This window comes from Pleurodeles waltl, chromosome 4_1 (genome assembly GCF_031143425.1).
Source record: "Pleurodeles waltl isolate 20211129_DDA chromosome 4_1, aPleWal1.hap1.20221129, whole genome shotgun sequence".
In the NCBI taxonomy this organism is placed as follows: domain Eukaryota; kingdom Metazoa; phylum Chordata; class Amphibia; order Caudata; family Salamandridae; genus Pleurodeles; species Pleurodeles waltl.
The window spans coordinates 364,395,452-364,416,978 of NC_090442.1; the positions used below are offsets into that span (position 1 = coordinate 364,395,452).

Here is a 21,527-nt window from a genome sequence, read left to right on the forward strand (position 1 = left end):
AACTACAAGGGAGTTGAGCAGAGGTTAAATTAGGGTTTGCTTTTGCATTGCCCTGACTAGGATTATGGTTGCTGCCTGACCAGGGCTCACATCCAAGTCAACCAGTAACCCAATTTCTAACACATGGTGTCTGCTCCTTTTGTCTAGCCAAGATGCAAATTATTTCCTTTGTTAATTTTCAAAGCTGAATAGCTGCCATTGATAAGTTAATGAAAGCACAAAGAGGAAACCCAAGACTTTGATCTTTGCTAAGCACACTTCACGTTAAAATCACTTACTGTAGCTCGTCTGACTCCATTGGATCTAGGCCTTGAGCTTCTGACTCATCCATGCGTATGTATTGATTTCTTTTCTTGTGCAAACATAACTGAAAGCAAAAGTGCTATATCAGCTCCGATGCATCAGATTTCTTGCACTGCACACAACCCCCTAACAACACCAGGGATGCACTGTATTTACAATACAGAGCTCCATGGTGCATGTTTTAACAGATGCACCAGAAATTCCGATGCATATCTGGCACTAAACTCATGCATTGCTGGACTAGTGTCAAAAAAATTATCCTACTCCAGAAGTGCCAGGAGGTCCCCATTGAGAAAAACCCTGCACCAGTAATACGCCTGCTAGAGCAGGCAGTAAAATTGTGATGCAGTGATGTCACAGATTGAAGCAGTGAAATGTTGTAAATTTCACTGCATCAGTTCTGCATGGCTTTTCCAGTGGAAACACCTATCTTACATACATTATACCTGGTGCAGGTATACTATGACACAAGGCTTTACAAACTTCAGCATTGGGCCCAATGTGTCAATTTGCAAATGTAGAGCAGTGTAGAGCACTCCTTGCCCCACCATTGTGTAAAAACAAATGATGCAGCGGTGGCACAAAAGCCTTGTAAATGAGGTCCTATGTACCTATGCTCCAAATTCAGTTTTAGAAATGATTCAGCACTTTCTTCATATTGATATTCTCGAGTTCAGTGGTTCTCAAATTTTTAAACCACAACCCCCTTTTTAGAACAACACATTTTGCAACCTACCTTTCTTTATTGGACATGAATAGGGGCAATTTGTGACTGTAACTAAAGCTTTGAGTGGAAGCACAATGTCATTTATAGACTGCACATTTTCCATTAAAATGGCTAGTAAATATGCACAGACACACAATTTTACTGATAAAACTATGTGACATATAGGGCTAGATTTAGAGCTTGGCAGAGGGGTTACTCTGTCACACTGGTGATGGATATCCAGTCCGCTGAAATCTAAATCCCATTATATGCAATGGTATCAACATTTTGTTGGATGGGATATTCATCACCAGTGTGAGAAAATAACTTCCTCCGCCAATATCTAAATCAGGCCCATAGTGCTCACATGTGTGAAAAGTGTGTTTCTGTGAATATTTACACATGTAAAGTGTTGTGTTTTGCTATGATCCCGTTAAAATCACGGTTTCCAGCACACTTCTGAATTACAAAAAAAATAACTTACTTTTGGTTTCCTCTTTTGGTGTTTACACTTTGCTATGTTTTGCAATATATCTGCAGCCTTTCCTTTCACACCTCTTCAAACTCTCTGCCCCCAGCAAGATTGCTATGTGATTCACTTTAAAAACTCTTCTCATTTGCAGTCAGAGAAAGAAATGTAAATCGCAGTCCCACGTTTAAAGAATAAGCAGCAATTTGTCAGAAGAGATAGCCTGATATTTGACCTCTATATCTGAAGCGCCACAAATTTAACACAATAAACACATAATTTAAAGGCATTCTTATTTATTGCACAGACTTTCCTGATGGACCACGCATCTGCTTGCAACCCACCAGTGGGCCACAAACTACAGTTTGGTAAATGCTGTCCTAGATCAAATTTGTAACTGAGGTTGCTTATGAAAATATTGTGCTTTCATTCTCATGTTTTCAGTATGCCCATCATCACTGTCTCATTATTAACCTAAATGAATTACAGATATCCCTTAAATTTGGGTATGGAGTCATCTTTTATAGCTATTGAAGATAAATCTGAATGTGACTGTTGGGCTCTCCCCAGAGCAAGTTGTCAGGCCTTAGATTTCTCCCTATTTGTGTGTTTTGCAAGATATCAACATTCTGCATCCTTTCCTTTCACACTCCTTCACACTCCCTGCCCCCAGCACGATTGCCATGTGATTCACTTTAAAAGCTCTTCTAATTTGCAGTCAGAGAAAGAAATGTAAACAGCAGTCCCATGTTTAAAGAATAGGCAGCAATTTGTCAGACGAGATAGCCTAACATTTGACCTCTATATCTGAAGCACCACAAATGTAATATGATAAACACATAATTTAAAGGTGTGAGAAACTGGGGCTGATTGCAGAGGCCCCCTAACTTTTTGCCCCCATTTTCCACTTTATGCTGGTGTTTTCCTGACTCTGATGGTGCCCTGGGTACTGCTAACCAGTCCCAGGGCCTGTGCTCTGTGTAAAATGGATATGCAAATTAGGCTAATTATAATTGGCTAAGTTAACCTACCTATAAGTCCCTAGTATATGGTAGGGCATGTAGGTTTAGGGACCACAGCATAGGTGGTGCACACCTAGGTGCATTGCTGAGGTGCCCAGTGTCATTTTAAAAGCAAGCCTGCCTTGCTGGCTGCTTTTAAATTAAAGTTATATACAAATTCGACTTTGGAATTAAAGGTACTTCCAAAGTCTTAAATTACCTTATTTTTACATATAAGTCACCCCTAAGGTGTGCCCTATGTGCCCCTAGGGCTGGGTGCCATGTAACTATAAGCAGGGACTTTATAAAAATAGATTTATAAGCCCTGGTGAGGTAAAAACAGCCAAATTCGTTTTTCCCTCATTGAAGTAAATGGCCTTCATAGGCTAGAATGGGCAGACTTTATTTTAAATTTTAAAGTCTCCTTAAATGTTACATACCAAGAATTTGGTATCAAATTGATTGTTATAATAATTCCCACAACTTCCAGTTGTTGGATTTAATATAACTAGTGCAGGTAAAAAGTTTAGACTTTACCTAAAAAGTTGCCAATTTCAGCTCTGCATTGTTTTTGCTGCTGTGCTCTGATTGGCCAGCCTGCAGCAGCTTCTGCCAGGCTACTTTAATGAGGTGTGAAGTGGCCTGACTTCACACAAAGGAATGTGCTTGGGGGAGAGAATCTCCCCTCAGCAGATGGGGAAGCAGGAAGGGGGAGGGCTGCCAAACTGGTCTTCAAAGGCAGAGAAGGACATCTGGAGCACCCAGCAACACCCCCACATCCTGCAACCCCAGACAGCTAGGTGCCCCCTTGATTAGATTAGGAGAGGGCAGGAGAGGGGTGTGTTTATGATTTTTAGCCACACCAGTGGGTGGGCTCAGCCAGATCTCTCCTCCAAAAATCAGATTCATCCATTTTGGATTTTTAGAGACTATTGCCTTCTGGGATGGATTTTTGCCACACTTCCCAGGAAGTGGTCATCACAGGGGGACGACCCTGTCCCTGATTGGAGGACCAGGGCCCCCCTGCTTTTCACCCAGGAGCAAGGATAAAACTGGCAGACCTGCACCCACGCCTCAGATCCCCTCCAGAATTCAACAAGAAAGGAACTAAAGAAGAAGAAGGACTGCCCTGCTGGACCCCTGGCCTGCACCTGGACCCTGCACTCAGAAGGACTGCACCAGCTGCACACTTGGGCTTCACCACAAGAAGGACTTTGCCTGGCTTCAACTGGTTCAAGGAGGGACTCCCTGTTTGCTACAGGTGAAAAATTGCTAAACCAGAGTCCCCTGCACCAACTCCTGAAAAAGTGACCAGCTGACCACTGCCCAGTGGCCAAAAAGGAGTTTGCGCCAGGTGCACTCTGGGAGTTGAAGTCCGCACTTCCCAAGGACCATCACAGAACTTCTGGACCCTTGGGGTGAGCTGTGGACCCCAAAAGAACCTTAAAAGAACATCTGGGTGAAGCCCCAGAAGTTTGGAAAAGATTGGAGAAATTTTAGAAAAAAGCTCCATAAAGTGACCGACTCGACGCGGAAATTCTAGCCGGCTTGCCTCAACCGCGACCCGGCCTGACTTCGTGGTTCGTCCCGGTCAAGAAAAACATCCGAAAAAGAGACTAAGTCCGAACGTAAAAAGTTGACCGGGACCTTCCAGCCATCGTATCCGAGAAGGGCTCCACGGACGTCGGATCAAGATCCAGGTTTACCCCGGTCGAAGGATTTTCATCTCGAAAAAACGACTAAGTCCGAAGGTAGAAATCACCACCGAGGAAACCGACTTCGCGTATCCGGACAAGGGCTCCAGGAGGTCGGATCCAACTGGCAGGTTCGTCCCGGTGAAGAAAAACTTCAAAATAAAGACTAAGTCAGAAGGTAACTTTTTAACCGAGGCTTCCCGCGACCTGTAGCCGAGCAGGGCTCCATCGCGGTCGGCCTGAAAGTTTGACTTTGTCCCGGTCCTGGTGCAACCAGATGACCCGATTGGCGCTTTTTGTTTCTATGCGCTAGAAAATAATAATACTTTAAAAATTCATATCTCCGGTTCCCCTGAACCGATTTTAATCGTTTTTGTGTCATTTTAAAGATAAAAATATAAGCTATTTTTATAAATTGGTTTTGGATTTTTAAACTGTTTCCTGTGTTTTATTTAATTACTGTTGTGTGATATTTGAATGCTTTACACTTTGTCTCCTAAGTTAAGCCTTGACGCTCGATGCCAAGCTACCAAGGGTAGAGCTGGGATTAATTTACTGAGACCTAACTGTACTTTTGTGGAGGTTTGTGGCTTGTTGCTAGGTGTAGGTACCTACCTGCCCTACCAATAACCCATTTTCCAACATAATTGGAAGCAGCGACGGGATCCTGTACTTGTGTTCAATATCACGTTACAGTTTTAGATAAAACAAATTAAAAATCCTTTAAATTGTCCTAGTGCAAAAATTGTTTTTAATTTTTAATTTTAATTTTTTTTTTAAATTAATTTGGATTAATTTCAATTATTGAATTTTTGTAATTTTTCTAAATTCCTGTTACCAATTTTTGCAAAAAGTTTTTGTTGACACAAAACTAGGGAACCATGGAGCTTGATCTGGCTAGCCTACCTACACTGACAGTAGTCCAGCTTAGGGGGTTGTGTGTTGAGAGAGGGTTGCCTGCAACCACTAATCTCAGGAAGGAAATCCTAATTAAATCCCTGACAGCATGGGCTGAGGCCCAAGAGGTAGAGACAGAGGAAGCTCCAGAGGAGGAAGAAAAAGAGGAAGATGCTAACTCTAACCACTCAGGGGAGGGAAGGCATCAGACCCCAAGTGAGGAAGAGGAGGAACGGTCCTCAGTAAATACAGTCACTAGGGGCAGACCCAAAGCTAGTGGTAGGAAGGGGGTCCTTTCAGGAGGAGAGAACCCATCCATCAGGGAGAGAGAGCTGGAAGCCCAGCTAGCCTACATAGCTTTGGAGGCAGATAAGCTTGCCCTAGAAAAAAAGAAGTGGGCAAGCAAAGAAAAAAAAGATGGAAGCAGCGATAAAGAAGCTGAGGTGTCCATGGGTGGGGGAGTTTGCCCCAGATTACCCAAGGAGGTGGTTCCTGCTTATGTAGAGGGGGATGACATAGATAAGTGGCTAGGGGCCTTTGAGAGGGCACTCCAAATGAGAAGGGTTAGGCCTCAATACTGGGGTTCCCTTTTGTGGGAGTTGGTCCCCAACTCAGGGAGGGATAGGCTTCTGACCTTAAGGGGGGAGGAGGCAGATTCATACCCTAGTATGAGGAGGTGCTTAGTCAAGAAGTTTGGTCTGACCCCAGAGCAATATAGAATGAAGTTCAGGGACACCCAGAAGGTCAGTACCCAGTCTTGGGTTGACTTTGTGGACACCTCACTAAAGGCACTAGAGGGCTGGATTATTGGCAACAAAGTAAATACTTATGAGGGGTTATACAATCTGATCATGAGAGAGCACATCTTGACCAATTGTATCCAAGAAAGGTTACGCCAGCATCTAGTGGACTCTAAGCTGACCAACCCTAGAGAGCTAGGGGAGGCAGCTGATGAGTGGTTGAGAACCAGGGTGGTTGTCAAGTCCCAGGGGGGAGACTCCAAGAAGGGGGGGACAGGTCCCCAAAAACCTAAGGAGGGAGGTGGTAAGCCCACCACAGAGACTCCCTCTGTACCCCAGAACCCTAAGAAGGAGGAGAGTAAATCCCACTCCCAATCTGACATGCAGAGACAGGGAGACCCAGGGTTAAAAAAGCTCTTGGACAGTAGGGCTTGCTTTGACTGTCAGCAGACAGGTCACTTCAGAGGAGATGCAGCCTGTCCAAAGAAAGTGGTTAGCACTGGGCTGTCCAGTGTAGCCATAGAGGAGGATTCCTCAGATGATGAAGTCCTCCTAGCATTGTGCTGGGAGACAGGACCAGATGGTAAGCTGGTGATCCCTGAGGGTGGGAGTAGGCACTTCCACCACATTCAAGTGAATGGGATCCCTACCACTGGCCTGAGAGACACCTGTGCCAGTCACACTGTAGTGAGTGACCGGTTAGTGACCCCAGACATGTATGTCCCAGGAAAGACAAAGAAAGTCAGGATAGCCACAGGGGAGGTCACCTCCAAACCTGTAGCCATAGTGCCCCTAGAGAGGGAGAGTATCCTTGACTGGATTAGGGTGGTAGTCAGTGCTGACCTCCCCCTAGATTGTATCCTGGGCAATGACCTCCCAGAGGAGAGTCTGGTCACAGATGGGGTGGTCGCCCAGGGCGCCCCCCCAACCCAAAGTCCTGGGGAGTCAGTCCCTACAGTTAGGAGACAGGGGTCCCCAAGAAAAGGAAAGAAGAAAAGGAAGGGTAGGCCACTCTTAAAGAGAGTTCCAGGGAGCCAAAGGCCTTCTGCCCCAGTAGGGGGGGAGCCCAGAGTTGGCACTGGTGAGGCCTCACCTGACCCCAAGGAAGTCCTGAGTAGTCAGGCAGCTGTCCAGATGCAGGGTGTTGCCCCTGCACTGACAGAAGGGAGAGTGGAAGGAGGGTGTCTGCCACAGGAGGTGGTAGCCCCCCACTCTAGACAGCAAGAGGGGTGCCAGGACCCCAAAGATGCCCCTAAAGCAGCTCAGCCACCTGTCAGTGGAGAGCTTAGGGTGTGGTTCTGGGTACTGACAGCTGTCAGTAGCCTCTGCTGGGTGCTAGCCTTCCAGGCAGCACTGTACTTGGCCTGGGAGGCAGACCCCAAGGCCAATAGCAAAGTAGGCCCCCTGACCCTGTTGGTCATGGTGGGGTTGCTCAAGTGTTGGGTGACCTCTTTGGGTAAACTAGGTCTTGCCCTAGCAAAGTTAGGAGTAGGGGAGGTGGGCACCTCACTACCCAAGTTGGCAGAGAGAGAGGAGGAAGACCCCCCTAGAGGGAAGTTTCAGTTTGGGTTGGGTCCTTTTACTGTTGGGATGGCTTCACTACCCAGAGGGAGTGACCCTGACAGGAGGATATAAGGCAGAGTAGGCCCTGCAAAGGGACAGCCAGTTTTCTGCACTGTCTTCCTCGCCTAACAAGCCAGGAAGACTCTCCCAGGGTTGGGCTGAGTCTCCTGGGCGTGTGGGCTGGGGGGGGGTTGTGTGAGAAACTGGGGCTGATTGCAGAGGCCCCCTAACTTTTTGCCCCCATTTTCCACTTTATGCTGGTGTTTTCCTGACTCTGATGGTGCCCTGGGTACTGCTAACCAGTCCCAGGGCCTGTGCTCTGTGTAAAATGGATATGCAAATTAGGCTAATTATAATTGGCTAAGTTAACCTACCTATAAGTCCCTAGTATATGGTAGGGCATGTAGGTTTAGGGACCACAGCATAGGTGGTGCACACCTAGGTGCATTGCTGAGGTGCCCAGTGTCATTTTAAAAGCAAGCCTGCCTTGCTGGCTGCTTTTAAATTAAAGTTATATGCAAATTCGACTTTGGAATTAAAGGTACTTCCAAAGTCTTAAATTACCTTATTTTTACATATAAGTCACCCCTAAGGTGTGCCCTATGTGCCCCTAGGGCTGGGTGCCATGTAACTATAAGCAGGGACTTTATAAAAATAGATTTATAAGCCCTGGTGAGGTAAAAACAGCCAAATTCGTTTTTCCCTCATTGAAGTAAATGGCCTTCATAGGCTAGAATGGGCAGACTTTATTTTAAATTTTAAAGTCTCCTTAAATGTTACATACCAAGAATTTGGTATCAAATTGATTGTTATAATAAATCCCACAACTTCCAGTTGTTGGATTTAATATAACTAGTGCAGGTAAAAAGTTTAGACTTTACCTAAAAAGTTGCCAATTTCAGCTCTGCATTGTTTTTGCTGCTGTGCTCTGATTGGCCAGCCTGCAGCAGCTTCTGCCAGGCTACTTTAATGAGGTGTGAAGTGGCCTGACTTCACACAAAGGAATGTGCTTGGGGGAGAGAATCTCCCCTCAGCAGATGGGGAAGCAGGAAGGGGGAGGGCTGCCAAACTGGTCTTCAAAGGCAGAGAAGGACATCTGGAGCACCCAGCAACACCCCCACATCCTGCAACCCCAGACAGCTAGGTGCCCCCTTGATTAGATTAGGAGAGGGCAGGAGAGGGGTGTGTTTATGATTTTTAGCCACACCAGTGGGTGGGCTCAGCCAGATCTCTCCTCCAAAAATCAGATTCATCCATTTTGGATTTTTAGAGACTATTGCCTTCTGGGATGGATTTTTGCCACACTTCCCAGGAAGTGGTCATCACAGGGGGACGACCCTGTCCCTGATTGGAGGACCAGGGCCCCCCTGCTTTTCACCCAGGAGCAAGGATAAAACTGGCAGACCTGCACCCACGCCTCAGATCCCCTCCAGAATTCAACAAGAAAGGAACTAAAGAAGAAGAAGGACTGCCCTGCTGGACCCCTGGCCTGCACCTGGACCCTGCACTCAGAAGGACTGCACCAGCTGCACACTTGGGCTTCACCACAAGAAGGACTTTGCCTGGCTTCAACTGGTTCAAGGAGGGACTCCCTGTTTGCTACAGGTGAAAAATTGCTAAACCAGAGTCCCCTGCACCAACTCCTGAAAAAGTGACCAGCTGACCACTGCCCAGTGGCCAAAAAGGAGTTTGCGCCAGGTGCACTCTGGGAGTTGAAGTCCGCACTTCCCAAGGACCATCACAGAACTTCTGGACCCTTGGGGTGAGCTGTGGACCCCAAAAGAACCTTAAAAGAACATCTGGGTGAAGCCCCAGAAGTTTGGAAAAGATTGGAGAAATTTTAGAAAAAAGCTCCATAAAGTGACCGACTCGACGCGGAAATTCTAGCCGGCTTGCCTCAACCGCGACCCGGCCTGACTTCGTGGTTCGTCCCGGTCAAGAAAAACATCCGAAAAAGAGACTAAGTCCGAACGTAAAAAGTTGACCGGGACCTTCCAGCCATCGTATCCGAGAAGGGCTCCACGGACGTCGGATCAAGATCCAGGTTTACCCCGGTCGAAGGATTTTCATCTCGAAAAAACGACTAAGTCCGAAGGTAGAAATCACCACCGAGGAAACCGACTTCGCGTATCCGGACAAGGGCTCCAGGAGGTCGGATCCAACTGGCAGGTTCGTCCCGGTGAAGAAAAACTTCAAAATAAAGACTAAGTCAGAAGGTAACTTTTTAACCGAGGCTTCCCGCGACCTGTAGCCGAGCAGGGCTCCATCGCGGTCGGCCTGAAAGTTTGACTTTGTCCCGGTCCTGGTGCAACCAGATGACCCGATTGGCGCTTTTTGTTTCTATGCGCTAGAAAATAATAATACTTTAAAAATTCATATCTCCGGTTCCCCTGAACCGATTTTAATCGTTTTTGTGTCATTTTAAAGATAAAAATATAAGCTATTTTTATAAATTGGTTTTGGATTTTTAAACTGTTTCCTGTGTTTTATTTAATTACTGTTGTGTGATATTTGAATGCTTTACACTTTGTCTCCTAAGTTAAGCCTTGACGCTCGATGCCAAGCTACCAAGGGTAGAGCTGGGATTAATTTACTGAGACCTAACTGTACTTTTGTGGAGGTTTGTGGCTTGTTGCTAGGTGTAGGTACCTACCTGCCCTACCAATAACCCATTTTCCAACAAAAGGCATCCTTATTTATTGCTCAGACTTTCCTGATGGACCAAAATCGGCTTGCCACCCACCAGTGGCCACAAACTACAGTTTGAGAAATGCTTCCCTAGATCAAACTTGTAACTGAATTTGCTTAAGAAAATATTGTGCCTTCATCCTCATGTTTTCAGTATGCCCCTCATCACTGTCTCATTATTAACCTAAATGAATTACAGATATGCCTTATGTTTGGGTATAGGGTCATCTTACATAGCTATTCAAGATAAATCTGAATGCGATTGTTGGGCTCTCGCCAGAGCAAGTTGTTGGGCCTTAGATTTCTCCCTATTTGTGTGAAATACACCATTTTGCGTATTATTTGATGTTTCTATATTGTGAAGAATAATCAGGGTGATGGCTGCCCACTTTGCAAATGAAGAACAAGCTGAGAGAGATCTTTATTCCATAAATTAAATTAACATTATAAGAGAGACAGACCATGAGTAAACTGTAGGGAAGGACATGCATATTGAGGCCCAGACTTACAAAGATTTTGCTTCTGGGCTGTGTCACTTTTTTATGCAGGTACAACACAAAATCATTTTTAGCATTTACAAAGCCACAAAAATGTCAGTTTGCATGGCTTTTAAGAAACAAGTAATGAAATTCACTGCATTGCAATCCCTATCATTACTTTGTGTCAGGTAAGTGTTCCATGGGTGGTGTATGGGCCTTCCCATGTATCCACCCATGGGTTTGGACCCACCCATATTTACAAAGAGATGTAGACATGGATTGGCACTACTATGGTGCACCTGTTTGAAGCTTATTTCTTCTCATTATTTTTTTTCTGCATGTGTGCTGCATTGTGGGATAAGGACCTTACCCTGATCCAGGACGGTAGAGACAGTAATGAGACAAGACGTCAACCAGGGTACCGGCGCTGATCCCCAGGATGCCAAAGAGGGGAGAGCTTTAGGAGCAGCCGCAGCAGCTAGGTGAAAAATATATAGACAACAAAAAAAAAAGTCCAAAATGCTCAAGGGCAGTGTAAACCCAAAAAGGAGATCTGGGAAAGGAGGAAACAAGAAATGTGATGGAATGCAAGGTCGGGGGAACAAACTAAGTGGGAACGGAAAGCCAATACATCTATGAATTGATGCCAGGCAAAGAGCAATGAGTAATTTGCTCTGCAACTATGTGCTAGACAGCAAGCATACCACCTTACATGAGGAGAAGCTATATCAGTATTACAGCTCTAGCAAGGCCATGAGATCAGTCAACACAGAATGAAGATAAGATCATCTCCAAAGAGAAGACAACAATCTCCACAGAACCAACAGATTTTGATATCTGCAGCACTACAGGTTTTTTGGAATCTGGCATAGATGGAGACAAAATGGAAGGTAAAATATGGAAATAGCCCCTAATCAATAATCATCAATGACTCCATTGTAACAAAGGGCAGGGCTCTAATCACAGTGCAGATGGTATTGAGAATGATTCTGGGTTTGCTGCCTTTATTCTCTTGGATCTTCCTACACAATTTGCCTTGTGTCATGCCACACTTGCCACACTGGTTGACAGGCCAGACATAGTGGCAGTGAGAACTCAGGTCTTCAGCTGGATTTGGTCCTTTCTAACAGACTGTAGCTAGACAGCATTAGGCCCCGTTTCAGATCATCAGCTAGCCTTACCCTATGTGGAATTCCTCGGGGGTCATCATTGAGCCCCATGCTGTTGACTCTTTCAAGGTTCTCATGAAGGGCTCATTAATGATTATCATCTGTCTTGCATGTAGTACACAGAAGATACATAAATAATCACCTTGTTATATATAATCTCAACAAGACCCAATCTAACTTTCACTCTGGCCTCAGTAGAGTGGTGAATGCGATGTCCAGAAACTGCCTGAAACTGAACTTGGATAAAACTGAGGTTGTGGTGTTAGGTTCCTTGCCTGTCATCTGCTCATTGGATTGGTGGCCAAACATGTTAGACCATTGTATGCCACCGGTATTACTGTGCAAAATGCATTTCACTGTATATAAGGTCCCGTAAAACAACCTCTATATTCTGCTACATATTTTGCTGCTTGTGTCACAGAAGCTACAAGATAATCCCTGGTCGAAAATTACTCAAAGACAGCAGCATCCATCCACCACTTCTAACGAGCTGTCATTAGTAGCCAAAATCCTATGGTCAGTAACTTTATCAAGTATCTCAATTTAATCCTCACTTGCTTACCTCTTTTTCCTTATCAATGCACTTGGTAATCATAGCGTTCATGGCACTCTGAAAGACACGGAGAATATGGTCCATTTTTACTGTGTCATCTACATAATACATGATGGGACTCTTAAAGGCAATACTTTCTGACAAATCAACATGTAAATATTGAACAAGATAAAGACAAGAGTACATCCCTGCTTCATACCACTTGTGCAGTAAACCCTATGACTTAGGGAACCTTGGTTTTCATACCAAAACAATAAGAGGTCCAATGGGGGCTACAATGTATTTATATTCTCTTTAACAGGCAAAATTGATTCTCCATTTCAGTATCTTTTCACACATTTTTCATTTGTCTGTTTTGTTGAAAGACAACAGCTCAACACAAGCACAACCCAGTTTTGTTTTCAATAATAACATACTTTACATGCCTTTTTTAGCAAATGACTTAGGGCGTGCTTTAGAGTTCAGCGGAAGGGTTACTCAACCATCTTATTCTGCCTACTAGAAGTCCATTTAATCCATTGTCACTTGTAATATGGATGACAGGATGTCAGTTACGTCACTTAGGAGGGCCTAAGTACCTTGGTATTATGTAGTACTGATATGTTTATCCTGAAGGCCATTCGAGCATTTGATGGCCAGATTTTGCGACCATTTATATAACAACAGCTTTACATAATTAATATAGGCGGTGTGCAGCTTAGAAAGTAGACAGCAAATTGCAGGATTTATTGTAGGACAAAACCAGTGGCTCTCTGAGACTGAGGTATGGACAAAGCATTATCAACAGAAAGTGAGTACCTTAACCATGAGAGGGAACATGCAAGTTGCTTTTCCGTCATGAGTAGGAATAGAAGAAGGATTTCAGAGAATAGGTCCATATTTATCCTTTTTTTTGTGCCACATTTACGGCATTTTTAATGCAAAAGAGGTGCAAACTTACAAAATACAATTATATTTTGTAAGTTTGCTTCGCTTTTGCGTCAAAAAATGATGCAAATGTGGCACAAAATAGTATAAATATGGGGCTTAGTAGCTCAGGTCGCCACTGCAACTGATTCACAGAGACCAATCCAGGCATGTATCCTTTCAAACCATCAAACATATTCTGTTCCTGTCTCTTTCTTTATCTAGGTCACTTTTAAAAGTGAAAGTAACACAGTTTGTCTGTTTTTTAGGAGCAACAACTTTACCAGCCGTTGCCGCTGGGATGTTCTTAGGAGGATTATTCATGAAAAAATACAAGCTTGGCATGTTTGGAACTGCAAAGCTAGCGTTTGGGACATCGTTTTTGGCTTTTCTTTCAAGTATGCTTATTTTTCTATTTGGGTGCCAAAACATCGACGTGGCTGGGATCACTGCTTCATATGATGGGTAAGTATCTGTAACTTCAAAATAGCTTTAAAATGCTTGGCTAGTAATTGTGATAGTGCACTTGCTATATTAATACATGTCAATAGTCTATATTTACAATTCAAAATGTGCAGTATAAAACTGTTTTAGTGTCAACTACATTTGGGTAGATATCTATTTATAAATCCTGGATTACATATTTAAAAGTTCAGCTTTTTTGATCGACCAAGTTTCCAAACCCCAAAAGATAAATAACAAAAAATCCACAAGGGCTATTTTGTAACCCTTATCCATCACAAACATCGTCTTAGCAGAGACTGCATGTCATTTTATTAAGAAGGTTAGAGAAAATATACAGTAACATCTCCATACAGAGTATTTGTTATCAATAATTCATCTCAATAACAGAGCTGTAACTAATAATACAACTGTTTCTCATGGTACAGAAATATGACAAGATAATTTACACTTATGGAAAACCATATTCATTTATTAGATTCTTCATGCAAAGTCCGTTTTGCAAAATCTTTTGATTTCTTAGCAATTGAAGAACAAACACAACATGTTGCTCCGCATTTCACAGTTTTCACATCCCTAACTATTTCTCCTCTATGTTCTGAAATATCTTTTTAGAGTGTTACTGAATGCTGGCAAATGCCCATCATCTGACGCTTCTTAAGAAACACCCATTTCCCCACACTATGCTAACAGCTGGAGAAACCACTACAGTCTAGTATATTTTTCAATGTTATATGAAATAATTCACAGTCAGAAACATCTCGAATTACCCATTCTGTACATTCCAATTGTTCTCCCTCAGTTCATCTTGTTTGGGACCCCTTCTCTAAGCTGTCTCCTTACAACTACAGGCAAACAAATTCCTCCCACTCTACCATCGGCCTTTCCCTCCCACTACTCATTTTCTTCATCTTATTATTATTTTGATCATTTATCATTTTTGCATCCAGCACCCATTTACGTCCCTTGCTAGTTACGTGTATCTCTTTGTTCTTGTTGTGTTCCCCTTTTTTATATATGTCTCCTTTTTAGGTCGAGCGTTAGCGTTCGACCTGCTGTGTACTTTTAAGTATACTATACTGTGAGTTCCAGTGTTTTCATTTGTTGGTTCCAGTGTCCTTCAAAAATCCTTGCTTGCTAGTGGTCAGTTCTGACTCTTTGTCCTGCCTTTTTCTCTTTGGGAGCAGAACAAAGTACTGTGTAATTATGCTATGTCCTGTTTATCTCTTCTGTAAGGGACTTTTCTTTTTAGTATTTGTCTCTTTGTCTTACACTGCGGGTGCTTGTTCAGTCCCTCCTCTCCACCAGCTCCCTCTGTAAACATGAACCCACAGCAGAAGGGGGCTTTTCCAGGGCCAGCTTGCTCTCGCTCTCTTCCTCTTGTTATCTTCAGTCTGTGTGGCAAGAACAGTCCAGTCAGTAATTTACAACGCTAAGAGCTCTAACTTGACCAAACACAAGCAAGACCATTGCATTCCAAATGTTTTTTTTTTTGCTTTCTGACTAATGCACTCTTCCAATGGCATTAATTTACAACTCTAACAGCTGTAACTCGAGCAAACATGAGACCATTGCATTCCAAATGCTTTTTTTTCTTCATTGCCTGCTCGTGTTCAGTTAACCTTCAGTTTACATTTGCTTCACTTCAAACAAGGCTATAAATCAGGCTGTGACATTTTCTCTTCGTGGAGCCAAGTGTGCCTGCATGCAGTTCCTGGTGGTGGGAGGGCGGATGCCCGCTTGTTTATTTTGTGCTACAGAAGAGTGTAGTACAGTAGATAGATGCCCATCATTGGCATGTTTAAATAGCACACATTCTTACATGCAGAGAGAGCTTGTTTTCAAATTATGTTTTTTCCCCCAAAATGTATTCATGACATGAATATTGCCGTATAATTAATAATTTTTTACAAGAACACCATGCTTATTTAGAGATTACTTGAGGGTGTAGCTGGATGTGGAATCGAAGCGTGTGCAGATAAAGATGGTTTATTTTTTTATGTTGCCTCGAGCTGGGACATAAAGAGCTTTTGCCAGTGTCAGCACAGTCCTTGCTTTAATGAAATATGCAGATACCATTGCCTGATATTCTGAAGCAAAAAAATGCAGAAGTGTAAACCACAGGACAAAACATGAAAAACATGGCCTAGCTTCCTTTTTGTTGTCCCACCAGTACCCACGAAAGAAAAAAAGTACTGCCAATAGCACTCACACATGAAAAAGCACACTATCTACGAAGCAGCTCTCTGATAAATGATATTCCAGCCGCAAGTGATATGTGCCATGTAGCATTTTGTAGGGGGTTGGCCTAGGGCGGTTTTGTGAGCACGCCTGAAAACAAAACAGCAGAACGTTTCATGATTTAACCACTTGGGCAAATATGAAGTTAGTCATAAGTTTCACTGAGTATTTTTTCTATATATTGGAAGACAGAGGGCGACCTTTCAAATCCCTGTTTTCAGATCTTTTTTCCCCCTCCTCCTATCTATGCGTAACTTTGAATTTCTTTCCTCGTGCCTTACTCTGATGAGGAAAAACAAGTCCTGTCCCCCAGCCTGAGAAATTACTGTGAGGCCCACCGCCTGCAATTCTAAATCAAGCACCGCTCTCACCATGTTCAGCTGTGCGATTTACAGCAGCTTCTGTCTTCAAGGTGGTAATAAAACAAAGCACTAACTTAGAGGGAGTAAGCACTACGTACATGTAACTCGTAGTCGCTGATAGTTTTAAAACTGATGTAAAAAGCATTTGTGCCCATCTTTGCACTCTCACTGACGTTTAAGAAATTCAAATTTCTGTATGCTGTTAAGTATTTTAAATATGCGGTGGATATCCGTATGAATGGGAAGGTTCTTTATATCTCCTGTGACCACTGTGGAAGTTTCCAAAGTACAGTGTGGACTTTTTTTCTAGTTTGTTGTTGTCATGCACACGTTTAAAAAAAAAATATTTCAAAAGAGTGTTATTTCTTCTTTTTTACCTGATTTATCTTGTGCTTTTCTTGTTTGTGTTTGTCACTGTTGTAAGTAATGTGTACATATACAGTTACTTGCCTACAACCTGACGAAGTCATGCTTGTGAAAGGGTGAGATAGGGCAATGTTTAAAAAGCACACACAAACCCTGCAGTGTGTTGACATCATCACTTTTGTCTACGTGCCTGTGTCAGTTGCAAATTTGCTCTTTTCCGTGTGGGGAGTGCAGCAGAAGTCTGGCCGCGTGGACAGACCGCCTGTAAATAGAAACACTGCAGCATCATCCACATACCCAATAATAATGTCCCAAGACTCCTGTCTTTTACATTTTTCGTTTTCTCCATTCATATTTATTCTAAATTAGTTTTATTCTGTCGTATATGGAAAAAATTACACATTTAATAGATAAAGTTTACTATCTTGGTTTAGTCCTATAAATAGCTACGTAAAATACAACAGTATATCCATAAGACAACATTAGCTATTTAAAAGAATAATAATACAATCAGATCTGCAGCTATTCGAGCCAATAGCGTAGTCATGTTATAAGCCCTAGTGCAAGGAAGGGAATAGGTTCCCGTGATACTGTTTGAATTATGAAATATAAAAAATAATCACAGTCCACTGTGCCCTGCAAGCCACTGGTCCCCAGTGTCACTGCACCTGCTGCACCAATGGAAGCTACTCTCCTGTTTTATGCTGCAATGGGAAATCTCATATTTTGCCTCTCCGCATGTATGTATATGCAAGCTACTAGTCTGGCAGCATAGATATTCACTACAAATTATGGATAATCTCATCATGGTCTTGTGCTGGCAGGGCATGGGGCACAGGGCCCTGACAAGTTCAGCATTTCTGCTTAGACCAACTTGTCTGGGGCACACTGTAGTGCTGCCAGACCCTCTTCTGTTATCTATGCTGAGAGTTGCTGGCAGTGAAAGGAGGTGTTCAAGATTTAACAAAAAATGGTCAGTCATCGAGACACAGGATCATATTCACCAACCAAAACCGCCATTCCTTGGCAGCTCACCTCGAGTCCATCATTGGAATTCCCCTGTCTTTATGGTGAGGGGTGTCTGGATGGCTATGGAGTGCTCTGAGAGGCCCATCCCATACTCCAGAGTTGATGACTGTAGGGCCATGTCTGGGGTTTCATTTTTGGTCCTCACTTGGACGGGCAGCCATAGAATAGCAAGTGCCAACAGTCCATGCAGGATTAGTTCAATGTATGTTCTGAATTTCTGGAATGGAGCTACAGCCCATATTCCTGGCTCGTGACACTACCAAGCAATTTAATGGTAACATTTTAGGAGATAGTGCCAGCCAAGTACAAGCTTTCTCTCATAGTGAGAAGCCACATGTGTGTTTCAGAGTCACAGTTTTATTTGGTGAGCAGAAGAATTCACCTGCTGGCCAGACCAAGGATTGCCCTTCCCCCAGTATATTTCAGAGTCTTATCTAGATGCTGTTGCTAGACAGCTCTCCAACTCTTCTGCCATCACTTGCACGAAGGAACAGCCTTGGGTTTGTGTTATGTGCATTTCAAGAGACAGTGAAGAAGAAATGATGAAGGAGGGAGATAAACAGCAATGTTGTTGTTAAGACAAAGCCGCTAATTTGATAAACATAACTATTTCCTAAAGGGTATACTTCTAAACCACATCTATAAGATCCTCACACCACCAAGGAGAAGGGCAAAATGGTTCCTTTATACAGGGGTCAGTAGACCTCACCAGTAGGGTGCAGCCACACAAGACCTCAAAAATAATACATTTCTGCCTCCAGCAAGTAGCCACACAGGAAGACCAGTAGAGTGTTCTTCTTCAGAATACTTGCAGGGGAAGAATTCTGGGATGCCCCTTTTCATACTAAAAAGAGGGTTAAGCTTGGGGGATCTTCTTGTGCTTAGATGATTCCCTTGATTAGGATTACCTGGCACAGATTGTTGTGGGCTTGATGTAATGCCATCAGGTTCCAGGTCTTTCTTCTTTTGTCTCACACATATGCTCTATTTCTTCTCTTAGTTGTGTTTTCATTTTCCCATTCTTTCTTTCCCTTCTTTCTTTTATTGCTTTGCGACCCCTTCTCTTTCTTCCTTTTCTCTGTAGTATTAATTTTGCTTCTCTTTAAATGCCCCATTTGCTTTCTCTCCTGAGGCCTAGCTATCAATGAGGCAACAAGTGCAGTGATACCGGGGCCCAGAGACCTATGGACCTCACTCAGCTGTACTTACTGCTGTATTTCCCTACCGAAATTCCAGTCAAGCATTTTCCTCTCTTATTCCAGGGCCCATGACACAGTTACTACGCCACTTGTCCTCTCCATCTTTACTCCCGACTCCTTCTTTCCTTTCACCCTCCAATTTGTCCCAAATTATATTTTTTATATTGTTTTGAGCATTACACTCTAATGCCAAAAGTTTATTTCCGATAAAGGTTTAGATGATAATTGTATATGTTTTAAGATAGAGGAAGAAGTTACATGGAAGTGCTTTATTTAAATGCTGGGTTACTGGAATTATGTGGCAGAAAAAGGTAAAATTATGAGGCAGGGTTGACCAGTTTATGTGGCAGGAAAAGTCCAATTATGAATTTACAATGCCAGTAGCTCTAACTCATTAAAATGTGAGACCTATTGCATTGCAAATGCTTGTTTTCAGATTGCTCTCTACTGGCATACTTTATAATGTTTACTTAGCCTTTCAGCTTCTCTGCCCAACAAACTGTGGCCTATCCTCCTCTTGTTTTCAGGTCAGTTGTTGATGATGAGTGTTTCCCTAAAATAGTACAGTACTTTCCAACTCTGATTATTTTAAGAATTGTGATAGGTTTTACCATTTTGTAGGAAAAAAGTTAGATTATGGACCTAGGATTATATACCAATGCAGAAGTTCTTTGCATCTTCTTTTTCACCAGATTGGCAAGTAGTCAATATGCCAATTCATCAACTTGGGTTCTTAAAGTATTTTTTCATGAACTATATTTTGATTCAGGGAAACTCATGTACATACTGGAGATGTACACATTTTTTTCGAAGGCATGATATGGAATAGTGACCAATGAAATTTAAAATGTGAAAGAACATAATCACCAGCCCATCATTGCAGAGACTGGAGTTCATAACATTAAACAAGAGTTAAAAGATGCTTCCAGAAGCTGCACAGCTGCCAGAGGTGCCACTGTAAAACATTACCCCACAGAATACTAACCTGAGAAATAAGAAAAGCGCTATCTGTTCCCAACCATATGATCGCTATACCTTGCAAAAGGAGAGCAGAAAGGCAAGGACATTCAGCCCCAAAAGCAAATGTTTAAATAGATATTCCCCACTCTCACCCACACCAAAGAAGAATTTTTTGGGGCAATTTGGAACTTGATAGCTCTTACCTCATGTGCCCTTTCCAAAGCTAAAGAAGGCTTTGACATTAAATTGGCCTACTTGAACAATTTGTATGTTAGGAATATTGTGTGCTCAGATTGATCAATTCTAAACAGAAATGTACTTATACTTCAAGCAAAAACTGCAACATGGTCTTACACATACCCATGCAGCAGAATAATTGGGCTGCCTTGTTAAAAAAATTAACACTATAGGTCTACTGAATATGTGCATTATGAAAGAAGACATAGGGCCTGGTTTAGAGTTTGGCAGAGGGGGTTACTCTGTTACAAATGTGACTGATATCCCGCCAGCCGTATTATGATCCATTATAGCCGATGGAGATAATAAAACTTCAGACGCGATATCCCATCCGCCAAACTCTAAATCAGGCCCAATAGTTTCCATAGTGTAGGAAGCAGCATAGTTTATTACATGCTAAATGCAAGGTAAAAGTGAAAATGAGCTAAGAGTTTTGCCCAAATAACATGATATTTTTTTGGGGGGAATATTTTTTTGGTAACTTCTGTTAAGAAATAGTTATAAAACATTTTTCATACAGCATTTAGGCAATTATGGAAAGTAATATTATTAGACGTATGGACTTTTATTATCCCAATTGCCAAATTAACATTTATAATGTTGTCACAAAGACTTCTTATGTTGCTCAGTCTAAACTTATAGTTTAATCCTTTTGCCTGCCTGGAACTTATATGGCACAGTGGTAATTTCTGTTTTCCTGCATGTTGATATCTCCGGGGGTGCATGGTCATCCAACTAATGTCAAAACCTCTCTGAAAGAATTATGTTCTGTCAGTGCAGTCCCTTCTTAAGCAATAAGTGCATGTAAAGGGATTCTGTAACATCTCCTTCCATTGACAGAAAGGAACATCACAGACATAGAATAGCTCATTCCAAAACAAAGCCAGAAATTGGGTTTTGTAGGCCCTCTGGTACAAAGGACTTAGTCAATTTACCAACCTAGGACAGAAAACCTGATGGACTGCAACCATACACAACCACCTAAACATTGCTTGAGTGAGATGCGTTCTAGGTAATGATCAATCTTTTGAGATCTTACAGGAATAGTTAGTGCTACCTTTTCCAAATAAGTAAAAGGCACTCCTTGGAAATATGTTGAAGCTGTTTATTAAGTCACCAAACAAGGACCCCTGACCGCAGCCTTCATCAACTGTCCTCTGTCTCCCACTCCTGGAATCCTCCCTCTGGTTACATTCTACATTCCATAGCTTGTCAGGAGCAGTACAATGAAAATAAAAGTACATAGAATAGATTGTCATTTGACATGTCACAAGATATAACACATCCCCTTTCCTAAACATTAAAACAAACTAAATATAACAACGGAAAAAAAAATGAAATAAAAATAAATAACATCTATGCTTAACAAAACAAAATATATACAGGACCATATAATACATGGTAAGGATGCTCACTCTAACCAATCAATGAAACATACTTAAGTACACTCATAATCGTGAAATCTCTTTGGCTTTATCTTAACGCGATTAGATGTTCTATTTT

At 42.6% G+C, this 21,527-nt stretch overlaps 1 protein-coding gene across 2 annotated transcripts in view; it reads left to right on the forward strand.

Annotated features, from left to right (window-relative positions):
* Positions 1 to 21,527, forward strand: part of LOC138287750 (solute carrier organic anion transporter family member 1C1-like) — a 450,721-nt gene that overhangs the window by 235,452 nt on the left and 193,742 nt on the right. For both annotated transcript variants that reach the window (XM_069228522.1, XM_069228523.1), the window contains one exon: positions 13,438 to 13,633. In XM_069228522.1, the coding sequence (XP_069084623.1) occupies positions 13,438 to 13,633 (196 nt within the window). The remainder of the gene's footprint in view (positions 1 to 13,437; positions 13,634 to 21,527) is intronic.